A 14,828-nucleotide genomic window follows, 5' to 3' on the forward strand; every position below is an offset into this window, starting at 1 on the left:
ATGCAGGTCACAACTGTGATCTACAGGGTGGCAGTGCTGTGGGATGGTTCAGTGATAAGCCTTGTTTTTAGATTTCTGAGCACATCACTGGTGAAAGTGTCTAAGTAATTGAAATGATATTGTTGACTCCTTTCTGTCCTTGGTCACTCCTGAAGTGTGCACCTACGGGGGCTGCGGGGCCAGTCTGTGCAGGTCCCCTAGGACAGTGCCCAGCAGGAGGGAGAACTGGGCATAGCCATTGTCTGAGATTCTGGAGAATGATTAACTACATTCAGCTTTAAATTTTACCAAAGTTCTTTTTCTCTATTTTTAATTATCAAAATAGACCCCAGATAATTAGCTTGCCACTGTGGAAAAGAACATAAAGCTTGAATCACTAGCAGTAAGTGAGGAGAGAAAACTAGGAGTTTTACAGTAAATGCTAGCAGGCAGCTCCTGGGACTCCAGAGGGGTGCTGGGCATCTATCTCCCTGTGTGGGGTATGAATGAGAATGAGAAGCAATTAGGGAACATTGACTTTTGGGACGTACCTTCACGCCATGAACTCACCCTCTAAAGGGTCACAGCTAAAATGGACATCCACCTCCACAGCCGTGTTGGAGCACCTTCTCCGTCTTCAGGGGCAGCTCTGGGCTCCCTTGCAATCTCCTTTCCCCTCTGTAGCCCTGGCAGCCCCTTCCTGCCCCTGGATTTGCCCGCTCTGGATACTTTGTATAAGAGGAATTACGCAAATGTCGGCTTCTGTGTCTGGCTTCTTTCGCAGTAGGTTTTCTAGGTTTGCCCGCATTGTTTTGTCCCCTGACCCCGTGATATCCCTAGAATGCTTTCCCCTCCTTGTGGTGGATCATCTCATCTAGAGTCTTCATCGAATGTAATTGTCCCCTCTCTCTTCTCCTGACTTTAGAAGAATTGTTCACACTTATCTCTTTTTTAAATCTTTTTTTTTAATATTTATTTTTGTAGTTGGACACCATACCTTTATTCCATTCATTTTATTTTTATGTGGTGCTGAGGATCGAACCCAGGGCCCCCATGCATGCCAGGCGAGCGTTCTACCGCAGAGCCACCGTCCCAGCCCCTCCAAGCTTATCTCTTATGACATTTTCATTTTTTGTGAATTGGCTTCTTTTCATCATTTTGGGTTTTTCTAGTATTTGCTCCTGATTAGACTCAGTATGTACCCTTAGATTAGGACATCAGAGACATTTTGTCCTTCTCAGGGTGTTACAGCTGGGCTTTTTCCTCTTGATGATGTTCATGTTACCACTCAGTGAAGTGCTGTCCCATCTCTGCTGTGTAGTGACTTTCCCTTGCTTTAACGAGCAGTCTGTGGGAGCTCTGCAAATACCCCACTGCTCCTGGAGTGCCTCCTTTGGGGGTTCTTGGCCTGTTCCAGTCTCACAGTAAAAGCTGCAAAGGGAGGAGTCCGTCCCCCCGCCCCTCCTCTGCCCCTGCCCCCCAGCAGTCACTCCTCAGTTATAGGCCATTTTTTTTTCCATAACCAAAAATTCCCACATTTTTCACAAACTATTTATTATTATTTTTTATATGTTGCTTATTTAAATTGTTTGTTTGCCTGTTTATTATTAGAATGGGCTCAGGATTCTTTTTAGTAGTTTCTAATTATTATTAACTTTTTTGGGGGGTACTGGAGATTGAACCTAGGGATGCTTCACCACTGAGCCACAGCCACAACCCTTTTTTATATTTTTTTTTAGAGACAAGGACTTGCTGAGTTTCTTAGGGCCTTGCTAAGTTGCTGAGGCTGGCTTTGAACTCACAACCCTTCTGTCTTAGCCTCCCAAGTCGCTGGGATTACAGGCATGCACCACTGTGCTCAACTTTTATTAAGTCTTCTTAATCCTCCTAGCTCAGATTTTTCCGGATTTGGCCAGTGGGAATCCTTTGGGCCATCTCCTATGTCCTCTGGTTATGATTTTGACACTCTCGCACCTGGAGAGTCTCACAAATGGAGATCCACCTGCTTTGCTGCATTCCCATGGGGTTCTTAAGTCCTCCTCTGCTTCCTGTGTGCTTCTGCCTCCCTTGTCCTGCGAGAACTCTGTCTTCAGGAGCATCAGCACATTTCCCCTTGTGCTCACTCACAAAGCGGCTCCACGCTGTGTGCCACGCTGCAGAGAAGAGCCTATTGAGAGGTTCCCTCAGCCCTCCTCCCCATCCTTCCTCCAGGACTGAAGGTGTGTGTGCCAGGGAGGTGTAATAGATGGCATGCCACCATTCCTCACCAGGCCTGAGAGCCGGGAAGGACAAGGTCATGGTCAAGAGTTAATTGTTGCACACAAAGAAAGTGATGGACTCCTGGTCAGTGCTCATCAGGTGTTTTCCACATGCTTACAGCTGTGGACTCTGCAGCCCGTCGCAGGGTTTAAACTACATTATTGTGCGGGAGAGTTGGGTTACCAGGAAGCAACAAAGCAATTAAAACGCCTTGATTTTATCTTGTGGTGTTCCTGCCCCAAATAATCAAGTTAGCCTCAGCTCTCAGACAGATGACTTGAGAAGGGCTGGGCGGGGTGTGCAGAACCCTGCGGGGCTTCCGACCTCTGCTCTGCCCATCACACAGACGCAGAAGAGACTTCAGGGGCACCAGGCCCAGCCTCTGGCTCTGGAGGGTCCCATTTCATTAGGGAAGCCCTCTGCCTTGTGCTCACCCTTGTAGCTATCTATCCCACTGACTCTCAGCAGTTCTGCTAGTTTCTCAGCTGGGGAAGTGTGCTTCGAGTGTTGGCGCAGGAACTGCGCTATAGCCTCATGTGGTCCTTGCCCATGGCAGACCTGCTTGAGGAGACCTGGTCATCAGGAGCCTCAGGCAGAAGGCTGCAGAGGAGTGAGTGGGGACAGCCGCGTGCAGGAAGGGGTGGACCTGTTCTGCATGGCCAGTCTGCAGGTGGCTTCTGCTGCAGCCCAGAGAAGCGCTCTAGAGTTCTGGCCCCAGGATGGGTGCCTTGGAAGGATGGCTCCCCTCCTACTGTGGATATTTCGGGACTTTGGGCAGATGCAGCTGCATTTAGAGTCCCCCCGGGAGGTCTCCCTCCTGCCTTCCCTGAACTTGCTGGAGATGTAGCTGCAAAGGAGAGGGCTCAGCCTTAGGTGACGCCAGGGTGCCCAGGGCTCTCCGGCTCTGCACTTGCCACACTGAGTACTTTTGCTTTTAGCATCAGGGTTGCCGCTTGCTGCAGAGAAAGAATCATGGCTTTGGAGAGACGAGGTTCGGTTCCTGGCTGCACCATTTCCTATCTAAGGATTTGAGGGTCATAGATTCTCACTCTTATTCCTTGAGTCTTCCCACCCCACCCATCAGCGCTAAGACTGAGTGTTGGGTCTCTGTGACTGTGTTTGGGGCTTCTGTGCACCAATTTTCAAGCTGGGATGAGGGGTGAATGGCTGTGGGTGCCTTGCTCAGTGGTAGGCACCAGCTCTGTCTCCTTCTTGCAGTCTGGATTGGGTTTGGATTGTTACCAACACTGAGTGGAGCCGGGGAACTCAGATCACACACTCACCTTATAAAAGCAATATCCTGTCAGAGTTTGTAGTGCTGGTTCTTGGGCACCACACCATGTGGGCTCAAAGCATGTGGTATGAAAAGCATCTCAGGACCTTGTTCCTCTAGCACAGGGACCTCACTTGTGGAGTTTGCACCCTCTGCAGGTGCCAGCTCGAGGGACGGCTTGGCCTCCTGTAGAGGTTGTCTGCCTATTGTTAGACCCCTTGATTTATGGGGACAGTCCTAGAAGAGGTCTGCTGTGTCCTGCTCATGTGGGATTTGGAGTGCTGGAGATGCCACTGCTTGGGGTCTCAGTCTGGGACAAATAGTCTCCTCTTTGGAGGAGTGTTACTCCCTGGTCACGAGCACAGAGAATCCAGGCCCTGCAGGCTGTTGGAGCCAGGCCTGCCGCACCCATCCATGCACAGATTGTGTCCCACAGGGTGCCAAGGGGAGTTCTCTTGGGTGCTCTGTGTGATTTTTTTTTTTTTTAACTGGGTCACCTTAAATATATATTATCAGAAATAAAAAGTAGTACCATAGTTTAAATGGAAAATAACATGCAAATTATTGAGACAAAGTGGTCTTTTTCTTTGTTAACCATATTACCCTGTGTTGTTTGGGAGGCCTGAGCTCCTGAGGGGCCTCTGGATGTGGGCAGAGAATGGAAGAGAACCTGGCACAGCTTTATCTGGTGACAGAACAAGACAGGGAGTCCTCCCAGTTGGCCCCGCGAGTGCTCTGAGTGCCTGCCAACCCAGGGTGCATCTCACAACCGAGAGCCTTCTCAACATTGGACAAGTCTGCTTATGCAGCTGCCTGGACAAGGCTGAGCTCTGCCTTCTGTGTTGGTAATTAGATGCACTTGTTGCCCGGAGACGATGCAGCGTGCATGTCAGACTACAGCATCTGGACATCCCGAGAAGGCCAGGAGGTGTCCAGCTGGCAGGGTCTGGACGTTGGCCTTGTGGGAGAGTTCTTCAGGTGGGACCTGAATTTGCAAAACTGTGGGCTTGCTTTTCTTTGTGGGGCTGTGGCTCTTTCTGAGAGCCCCCTCCCCCAGCCCCATCTCACACTACTTAGGGAACTGCTTAGAGCATTTCAGAGAATCAACACATAACATTTTATTGACATACACTGAACGTTATCAGCAATAGTTAGATTTGTTTTTAAATATATTTTATTGGGAACTGCTAAATTTGCCATCATCATTGTTCCCACTATTATTTTGTAGCGGCAGATTCTTTAACCACACACGCCAGAGTATTTCTCCGTGTATCCCATTAACTGCACGCAGTTCTCGTGGTCTCATCCCACATTCACCTAATTGCCAAGTCTGTTGTAAACAAATGCACGTCTAAACACATCTCCGAGCAGGTTTTTCATTAAATGAGACCCTTTCTAGCTCCATGCAGGTCTCTCGGGTGTTAGGAGCGGGAGCTGGGGGCGGGCAGGAGTGCAGCATTCCTAGAGACGAAGGATGCTCAGGTGTGTGCAGGACACTTTTTTCTTTTCCCCTTCGACTCGGGGTGGACTAGTTTGCATGTGCATAGTGAGTTGCACATCTCAGACATCAGATCTAGTTTAGGTCTGTTGAACAGATTCTGTCTCCAGACTTCCTCCCCCCCTCCCCCGGGTTTCAGGTGTGCTGCGGATTTATCTGTAACTAGGATGCTTCACCCAGAAGGCCTCCCTCCTTTTGGCTTTTGGTCAATGGCAGAATCAGTTTCCACTGGGGAAATAGTATGATAGAGAGAGCTGAGTGACAAGCTGGTTCTGGTGCCCTTGGAGGTCAGAGTCACATGACCTGTGGTCGTGAGCACTGGGATGGGTGCAAGTCTGTGAGCAGGATGAAATCAGGAAGGGCTGGAGCGAGGTTCCCCAGCAACCCAGACGGGGCAACCCTCGTGAGGCACTGAAGTTTGGGAGCGTGACTTGACCTATGCCTCCGGCCCACCTTGCCCTGGGTGTGTGCAGTCCCTGTGACTAGCGCCACAGCTGGGTGCCTGCCGGGGAGGCCTGTCACACAGCACTGCTGAACTTGACATCCGACTGCTCGGTGCTGTCCGGAATGACTGCCTTCAAGGCGGCATGGCAGAAGCGGTTCAGAGCTGGCAGGTTTGTCTTCTGCTCCACGTACAGCCTCAGTTTGTCCCTGAAGGTCTCCCCGAGGAAACTGTAGATGAGGGGGTTCAGACAGCTGTTGGAGAAAGCTGCGAGGTTGACGATGTGGCCGGTCAGGGGGTAGGCATGGCGGAAGGACTGTTTGCAGGGAGCAGCCCCCGGCTGGGTGCGCTGCAGGAGGTGGACGCTGATGAAGACGTTTTCCGGCAGCCAGCAGATGAAGAAGACCAGGACCACGGCGAAGATCATGCGGAGTGCTTTCTGCCTCCGGGGGCGCAGGCCTCGGTGCTTGTGGGCTTTGACAAGGACACGGACGATGAGGGAGTAGCAGAGCCCAATGATGGCGAAGGGAATGATGAACCCCAGGGTGACCTCCAGCCACTGCACCTCCCTGACGTCCGCAAAGCAGAAGCAGACCTCCTCTGTGTGCTGCAGGTGGACGGCCGTGAAGGGCACCAGGGTGGCCGAGACCGAGGCCATCCAGATGAGACCGCAGCTCAGCCTGGCGTGGTGCTTTGTTCGGAAGAGACTGGAGCGCATGGCTTTTGCCAGTGCGATGTACCTGTCAAAGCTCATCCAGGTGAGGAAGAAGACACTGCTGTACATGTTGATCTGCAGGAAGAGAGACATGAAGGTGCAGAGCACGGCAATGTCATAGTACTGCTCGTCCAGGTTGAATACCTCGATCAGGGAGTCGGCCACCAGGATGAGGTCTGCGGCCGCCAGGTTGATGAAGTACAGGTCGGGGATCGTCATCTTCTCACGGAAACTGATGTTCACCACCAGGATCAGAATGTTCCCCACAAAACCAATGGGAAACAGGAAGATGGTGTAAAGACAGGAGAGAAAGAGGCCAATGACATACTGCTGGTGCTCAGAGAGGTCCCCCGTCTGGTTCACCAGGGCAGTGCCTTGTAGCGGAAGAGACAGGTTGAGTTCTGGGGAGGTGCTGTTGGAGTCTGCCAGCTGTGTGGTACCTGGGTAAATCTCCATGTCAAAAGTGTGGGCTGGAGAGGTCACATCCATGTTGCCACTGTGCTGTCTTCAGCATTTGCCAGAAGGGTCACAGAAATCAGTTTGCAGCGGTGGCTCCATCTTTAGAGAGAGAGGTGATTCTCTCTGCAGAGAGCTGGACATTTGGGTTTGACAGCTGTAGAAAATTGAATGCACAGGTGCAGTTGGTCTGCAGCAGAAGCCGGCTCATGGCTAGTGGGGCGCTTAGCACTCTGGTCGGCGGAGCTGGCTCATGTCTGGAAGACGCCGTACACACTTACCATCTGGACACCAAGGAGAGGCAGACAGGACAGGACAGAGCTGAGGTGTCGTAGGTCACAGAGCAGTAGAGAGAGGCCAGAACTCTAGGTTTCGTTGTCTTGGGGAGATGGTTGTCCCTGAGCTGAAGGAGAAGAAATAAATGTGGAAAACGTCCTATCTCTTCCCCAGGGGTTCCCATGCTTGCCTGGTTTAAATTGGAGACGGGCCATGAGTCATCCCCAGATGCAGTGAGTGGGTCACAGGCAGATAGCAGGCTCATGAAGTAGTGTGGGTATTGAGTATGGGAATCTTAGGAAAACTACCGTTTGTTGGGACAGGAAATAAAATTTATTTCAGCAGCTGTTGGAAAGAGAAATAACATGGGACGGGAAAAACCCAGCTTTTTTTTTTTTTTTTTTCTTTTTCTTTTTTCCCCCTGAAAGGTAATGGACCCAGAAAACCTAGTGGAATCTGAGCAAAGTCTTTTTTCTTGCAATAAAATAGGCAAAAGAAATCCAGCTTTTTTTTTTTTTTTTTTTTTTGGTAATACTACTACTAACTTGAGTGCCAGAAATGAAACTATTTTCTGTAATGTAGAATGAAAGAGAATAAGGAATAAAAATGGTCATTGTTTAAGAAATAATGTTAGCTGGGTGTAGTCCCAGCTACTCAGACTGAGGAAGGAGAATTGCTTGAGCCCAGGAGTTTGAGGCCAGACTGTGACACAGGACACCCTGTCCCCAGGGAGGGAGGGAGGGAAGGAGGAAGGATGAAAATGTTATTCAGTTATTTGTAAAATGTTATTTAACCAATTATGTAAAGCCCAGTTTATTTTTGTAATGCTGTTTTAGCATAGAAACTGGGTAAAGACGGGGACGTGGAGGTGCCACAGGGTTTCCTGTGGCTTACTTGACTCCTGTGCCCCTGAAGTTCTCTGGAGCAACCAGGGTTTTCAGCTGGCACATTGGCAATGTCTGGAGACGCCTGGAAATGTGGGGGTGTCCCAGCTGGGGCGGGGGAGCATCTAGCCGTTGGAGGCCAGGGATGCTGCTGAGCATCCAACAGTGCACAGGACAGCCCCCTCCCCAGCAAAAGATTTCTGGCCTGAGCATCAGTGTCTGAGGGTGAGAAGCCTGGAGTCAACTGACCTGCCTCAGGAAGATGGTTTGGGTTGTTTTTCTTTTGGAGTTTTGTTTCATTCTTTGAGGTCATTGGGCATCATTTTGAAGTGTTGCAAGACCAGACTAGAGATTTACTGACCTATCTCGTGAAAATACTGCTAAGAAAAAAGGAAAATAAGGAAGAACAGATCTCTGCCTTGGCGCAGATATGATTCTGAGGGTGTTCAATAACCGTTGCCGAGCGAGGGTTGATGGATTTGCTTGTATTGGTTATTTAAAATTCTTTATTCATCTTTAATAAGTAGTACCAATTTGAGCAGTGTAAATGTCACTGTTCTGAGATTCCATCTGTAATATTGAAAGCCTCTGGATTTAATTTCTTTTTAAAAACTGCCCAGGGCACTAGTTCTGTTCTTTGAATGTGGAAATTCTGGCAGGTATCAGACTGCAGTTGGAGAGAGCAGTTTAAAGGTGAGCAGACCCTTGACACAGGTGCCTTCTCTTCCCTACACTACTGAGTAAACTCTAGGGAACAGGTTAAAATAAGCCCTTTGTTTCTTTTCCATGTAAATGGAGTCTTTCATCCTTGACCAACACTGCTATTGTATAATGGTCTACAGAGAAGATACGGGAACTTGCTATGAAATTTACAGCATCCTTATTAAAGTTGGCTATGAACTGAAAATCTAAAAGTGGGTGCTAAATAGTTCTGTATCGTTTTGTTTCAAGTTTCTCCTGCTTGTCCAGATCTTGGAAAACGACACTACACTTCTTCAGCTCTGTTACCCTTATCTTTACATGGGGGCATCGGCCTACCATGACTTTCTGAGTTGACAGTAGTGACCATAGTACCAAGTTACCAGGAGAGCCTCGAAACAAGGCACATCTGGCTTGGACCCAGGGCTCGCTGTGTGTGGTCACGCCCAGGTGTCTCCTCTGGAGGGTGGAAGCTGGTGCTACTCCTTGGAAGGTACAGTGGTATGGACATGCCTCCTGCTGTCCCCTCACAGGACTAGGGTTTCCCTCCCAGGACTGTGACCTCGTTTGACCCTAGCAGCTAGTGTGCAGTACCACCCAGATCCCAAAACCCACAGGCGGGGGTGCAAGTCTTACCTGAGCTGCTTGGGTTCTCTTGCACTCCTCAGGGGTTTGCTGGAGGCACACTTGGCACTTGCCTGCAGTGGTGGGATCCTGGACTTGCAAGGAATCAGTGGGAGAGAAAAAGAGAAGACCCCTCCAGGGAGGCCTGGCGGGAAGGTTCCCCAGGAAGCGCTTGAACCAGCTCCTGTGGCTGTCTGAGGCGCAGTCTGGTCCCCTTGGCACTGGGCCGGCTTTATAGGCTTCCCAGGGCTGCTCACTGGGCTCTGGCCGCTCCCTTGAAGGCCAGCATTAACCCTTTTTTTGCTGGCCTTTTCCCCCCACACTTTAACAATGAGCACAGCCCCACTAAGCATGGTTTTATGGAAGTTTCCAGTGTGACTGGTTTTCTTCACCCAGTGACACCTTTTTTTCTTTCTCTTTTTTTTTAGTTTGAAGGGATTATAATAGATATTATGATCATTTGTTGAAACAAGCAACAGTATTCTTTCTTCTTTTAGCAGCTTACTGGCTTTAAAACTAAACACTGAATTTCAAAAGTTAACATAGTAATAAGCATGTGAATAATACATAGAGAATTTATGACTTCACCAAGACATTTGTGGAAAGAAATTTAAACACAAGAAGTAGCAGGTATTTGGTAAGAAATCGGTAAAACAGGTGGCTTTCTGCTCTAATCATTGACCACCCTTCTCTCCTCTGCTGCTTGGGAGCCGTCTGGGGCATGGATAGCTGATCAGGTCTTCCCTACCATCATTCCCGCTCCCAAAGTCCTAGTGACCGAATGGCTGTGTGTCTGGCTGCCATCTCTGACTTCCCACCTCCTGTTGTTGGAGTTTGTCCTCAGTTTTGGAGGAAGATTGGCCATGCAGCTCCAGAGCAGAGACCAGTGCCAGGCACTGTCCAAGGCTCTTGGGTACCACAGGCCTGAACTGCCCTGGCTCATAAATTACATTTTAGGTGATCTTATTTATGCTTCCTTCTTGGTGTCTTTTTATCTTTTGATTTTTTTTGGAGCTGTGAACTTGAACACTGAGTGACCTTTTATGCACTGATCAACAAGGTGGCTGTGGTTGAGGATAAGTGGGAGCCAGTGCATCCTCCTTCCACAGTGCTGCCACAGGCTTGGAGAGGCAGGCACCCTTGCAGGTGGGACCCTGACAATGCCATGCACCTCCGTGAATGTGGTCCCGGCCACTTGCTGCCCCGTGAGCTTTCTCTTCTCTATAGAGCCTGTTGAAAATGCACTTCAAGGTGTTCCGTATGATGCTGACTTAAAATCTTGCAGATATCTTGGGAAATGTATGCATATTTTAAAACAGAGGACCGTCTTAAAATTTTTATGGAAAAATACTAATCCTCTGGTGAAGAACTGTAGAAATTCGGACTCTTAATATGTTAACTTTTAAAAATTTGAATGGCATGATAAAATAAAGAGCTGATTGGCTCTCCATCTTTTGACCAGCTGCAAAGTCAAGATGATTTCAACATTAAGAATGCCCACGACACCATTTTGAAAGAAACAAGTCATGAGAAAGTGCAGCTTCCTCTTGAATTAAATAAATTAAATAAAACCTAAACCTCTAAATAGCTGAGGCATGCCACTTAAAAATAGCCACTCCCTGCTCTTGCAAACCCATGGCTCAGGGCTCAGGGCTTGGCCATTTGCTGGAGTTGTAAGAGGCTTTTGGCTCCTTGTAGTCCTGAGGCTGCCACTTTGCAAGTCCTGGTGGGTTTGCTGCAGGTGGTCAAGGGCCTGGCTCTGAGCTCATGCTTGAGGTGGAGAATGGGCAGCTGAATTGTGACGTAGCCATCTTGCTTGAAGCCCAGCCTCTCCATTAAAGTACTGGCACAGTCACCCAACTAACTAGTGCAGGGACAGGGCCCAGAGGGCAGGCATTTCAGTCCCAGGGCTCCTACTTGACATTTGCATGGAGAGGGGTGGGTGGGAGCTGTGGAAGTTTCTGGAAAGTCTGAAGAGCTGCTGTCAAAAAAAAGTCTGACATTAGACGAGGCTTCCTGGTGCTGTCTGCACATGGTGTTTTGCGTGTGCTGTTTAGGGAGTCCTCCTTTGTATCTGGGGCTGACTCTGGCCTCCATTTACTGGTGGATAGAGCTCAGAGAAGCAGTGTGAGTGGCCTCGCAGGGAGGACAGGCCAGGGTGCCATGTCCGCCTCCTTCTTGCCTTGTGGAGTTGACGTTCTTGTGGGTTTTTCGGTTTCTGTTCATCTGGGATAGGATAGTGTGAATGGAGGGAACTTAACAAGGAATCCAATAAGGTCAGATGGCATCTAGTTAAATTTGGGAGCAGCTAATACTGGCTAATGCATAGAGAACAAACGCCAGTCAAATAAGATAGTTTCTCACTTCAGAAGCCCTCGTAGGAGCCTGGACAGGGAACAGGTGTGGAATAGTCTGGACACTTCGTGGTGACCAGGGTCCTGCTCCTTCCTGTGACAATGGATATCCCTTGGGCAAGACTTAGTGGCACAGTTCGAGCAAGCCCACGTTCAGCGTTGCCGGCCCCCCACTCCTGGTTCTCCTCTCTGGCAGTGCTTGGGCCTTTGTGGTGCTAGGCTGCTGGGTGACCTAAGCCTCGGGGGTCATTCATAAGGAGGGGGCGTGTGGGGTTATTTATGGATCTGGGTGCCTCTTCAAAACACCCTCAGCAGTTATTCACCTCCCAGCCTTCCCAGCCGCTGTCTTTCAGAGATAGTGACCTCATTAGGAACCCAGGTGTGCCCCAGGCACAGTGGCCGTGCCTGTGAGAGGCTGAGATGGGGGATCACAAATTCAAGACGTGCCTAGGAAACTTACACCCTGTCTCTAAATAAAATAAAAAAGGGCTGGGGATGTAGTTCAGCAGCAGAGTGCCCCTAGGTTCAGTCTCCAGTCCTGTAAAACACACAAACAGAACCCCAGGTGTGGGAAGTCATTTGACTGAGGTGAATCCTCCCAAGATTGCTTTGCTATTCTTTTTGTTCTGTTGTGCAGTGCGGGGACACAGCCCAGGGCCCCCTGCATGTTCGGCAAGCTTTCTACCACTGAATTATGTCCTCAGAGCTTTTGATTATATTTTAAGACAGGATCTCCCTAAATGGACCAGGTTGGCCTTGAATTTGCAATCCTCCTGCTTCAGCCTCCTGAATTGCTGGGATTACAGGCCTTTGCCACTGAGCCTGGCTCAGCTTTTCTATTCTTTGAGCACTAACTGGGGAGATAGCACCTTATTCAGAAAGGTCTGTGGGTTTGCTTGCTTGAATCTGTTTCCTGCGAGACATCAAGCCACTTGAATGAGGAATTTTAATCCATGCTGGAAAACAGCACAGAGCTCAGAGAAATTCACCCCAGGGTGTTTCCATTCCTGCTAGGTAGATACCTCATGAAGAATATCCGTGCATTTTCTCTAAGGACCCAAACAGGGGCAGCAGGAAGACCCTTGCAGGGTACTGATGACTCTTCCCACCTCAGGGGGGACACAAGTACTTCTGAAGTTTAATACTCATGACATTCGGAAGCAGTGAACCAGTGCTAGTGGCCCCCATTTACCAAGAAAGAGAGGGCTGGGGATGTGGCTCAAGCGGTAGCGCGCTCGCCTGGCATGCGTGCGGCCCAGGTTCGATCCTCAGCACCACATACAAACAAAGATGTTGTGTCCGCCGAGAACTAAAAAATAAATATTAGAAAAAAATTCTCTCTCACTCTCTCTTTAAAAAAAAAGAAAGAAAGAGACCAGGGGTCAAGGGTTTACATAGGCCATGATGCAGTGAGTGGCAGACAGGATGTAGGCTCTCCTAGTTCAGTTTTCGGCACCCTGTGCCATTTACTCCCTATCAGGAAATTCAGACTGCCCACGACATCCTGCTTCATCCTCATCCCAGGAAGACGGTGTTGGCAAGAGGCATCACAAACCCTTAAATTACCCTCCTTTCTTCAGAATCACCCAGGTCAATGTCCTGTGGCATGGTCTGTGGAATCTAGAAACTGAGACAGGCTCGGGGGTGCACCTTCCCCTAGACAGTCTTGGTGCCCTGGTCCTGGCCCAGTTTGGTGTATGTGGCTGTGAGATCCTGGATGCACGCTGTGGCACAGACACTGTTTTTACCATAAGGCTGTTTCCTAGAAAAAGTCAAGAGTGGCAGTCTATCTTTCAGCCTTTCCCAGCTTGAGATGGGATTTACAGTGCTCAGAATTGTCATGGCTCAAGCCCTGCACACGCCATCTGCCCTCAGCCCTGGAGTAGGGGCCAGTCCAGACGGCGACACAGTGCCGGCGTTCTGGACAGCTGTGCTCCTCTGCATGGCTACTGGGAGTGTTCTGGGCACTTCCTCTAATTCTTTGAGAGTTATGGCAACCAGGACTGCATGTAGCTCACAGAAGTGCAGACAGATGACGTCCCCTGTGTCCTACTGCGAGAGTGCTGTCAACCTGCAGGGAGCATGCTTATGGGGCAGATTCTAGAAAGAGTGGGTGGTGAGCTGGGTACTTATTCCACCTCCACCTCCTGCAACCACTCAGCTGTGTTCGTCAGAGAGCCCCGAGAAGCCCAGGTGCCACAGCAGCTTCTCCCAAAACCCATGATTTTCTACTATGCAATCAAGATTTCATGCGCCTTGCTTTGGATGAGAGTGTACCTTCACTGCTAGAATCACACTCTGAGATGCTTTCTTGATTTTCTGTTGGCTCTAGGTCTTTGTCTTGGCCTTGGATATGGAAAGCTCTTTGTTCTCAGAATATGTCCAGACAGTTATGGGATGAGGGGCAAGTGGCCCAGTGCTGTGGCAGAAGGCCAGAGTCCCAGCAGACCAACCTGTCTCTCTAGGGCTTACCTAGGTCCTTGGGTCCTGTGGTTCCCTGTGGATAGGCCCTTGGTGTGGTCCAGGGTCCCTTGCTGCTTCTATCCTTGGCCCCCCTGCCCCTCCATCAAAGCAGAACCTCTTCAAATGTTTCAAAGTTTGGCCCCCTTATAAGGGGTTTCTTTTTCTTTTCTTTCTTTCTTTTTTTTTTTTTTTTTTTTTAAAGAGTAGGATTCTACTGTTTGAGAACCACCAATGTACATTTTTGCAGTTGGGTTTCTAAAATCACTCCCTTGGCTGAAATGCTTAGGAAGTTGGTGTTGCTGGGAGCTCCGGGCTTGTCCTGTGTCTCTCCTGCCTTATTCCTGGGATCAGCTGTTTCTCCAGGACACTTGAGCACATGGGAGCTTTTAATCATCTCAACTGGTTCTAAACCAACAAGCCGTTGCCATCTATTCTTGCAGGACATTTATTTGTAAATTACCTTAAGAGTTTCTACTCTGATCACGAGTAAGGTGAAGGAACCTGGCATGAGCCACTGTCAACTGGGTAAATTATAGAAGCAGCCTTTTTCAGACATGGGACAGCAGGCAGTGCAGCTTAGACCCCGGCCAGGCCAGGCTCCATGCTTATCCGGCTTCCTATCTGAGGCAGCCTGTGGTCAGGGGCACAGGTTGGGGATCCAAGCAGAGCAGGATGAACTGGCTAAGTTGAGGGGACAGAGACTAAGTTTTTGGAGGCTGATGGAGCAGGAATTGCAGGATACAGTACTGGAAGAGGAGGGTGTCTCATGGAGAGAAGGTCCCCCAAATCTGAATGCAGTCTGCTGGAATCTATGGCTGAGTCGTGTGTGCATAGAGTAGACTCTGAAGGCCAGTCTAACAGCTGAAGCTGCAACAAGCCAGAGAACTCCAGAGCTTCCAGAGGGAT

At 49.4% G+C, this 14,828-nt stretch overlaps 2 protein-coding genes across 6 annotated transcripts in view; one reads left to right on the forward strand and one right to left on the reverse strand.

The window, feature by feature from the left end:
- Positions 1–14,828, forward strand: part of CHLSN (cholesin) — a 118,457-nt gene that overhangs the window by 34,499 nt on the left and 69,130 nt on the right. The window lies entirely within an intron of this gene.
- GPER1 (G protein-coupled estrogen receptor 1) lies at positions 4,622–9,307 on the reverse strand. Its single transcript, XM_081299400.1, has 3 exons — positions 9,118–9,307; positions 6,904–7,025; positions 4,622–6,779 (listed from the first exon to the last, which is right to left on the reverse strand). Exon 3 carries the CDS (start codon positions 6,653–6,655, stop codon positions 5,528–5,530), a length of 1,128 nt encoding a protein of 375 aa, XP_081155526.1. The 5' UTR covers positions 6,656–6,779; positions 6,904–7,025; positions 9,118–9,307; the 3' UTR covers positions 4,622–5,527.

This window comes from Spermophilus citellus (assembly GCF_964194105.1).
Source record: "Spermophilus citellus genome assembly, chromosome: 6".
Taxonomy (NCBI): Eukaryota; Metazoa; Chordata; class Mammalia; order Rodentia; family Sciuridae; genus Spermophilus; species Spermophilus citellus.

What these genes read in the sequence shown, in the direction of transcription:
- GPER1 (XM_081299400.1), bottom strand. Translation starts at nt 6,655, where the DNA reads ATGGATGTGACCTCTCCAGCCCACACTTTTGACATGGAGATTTACCCA.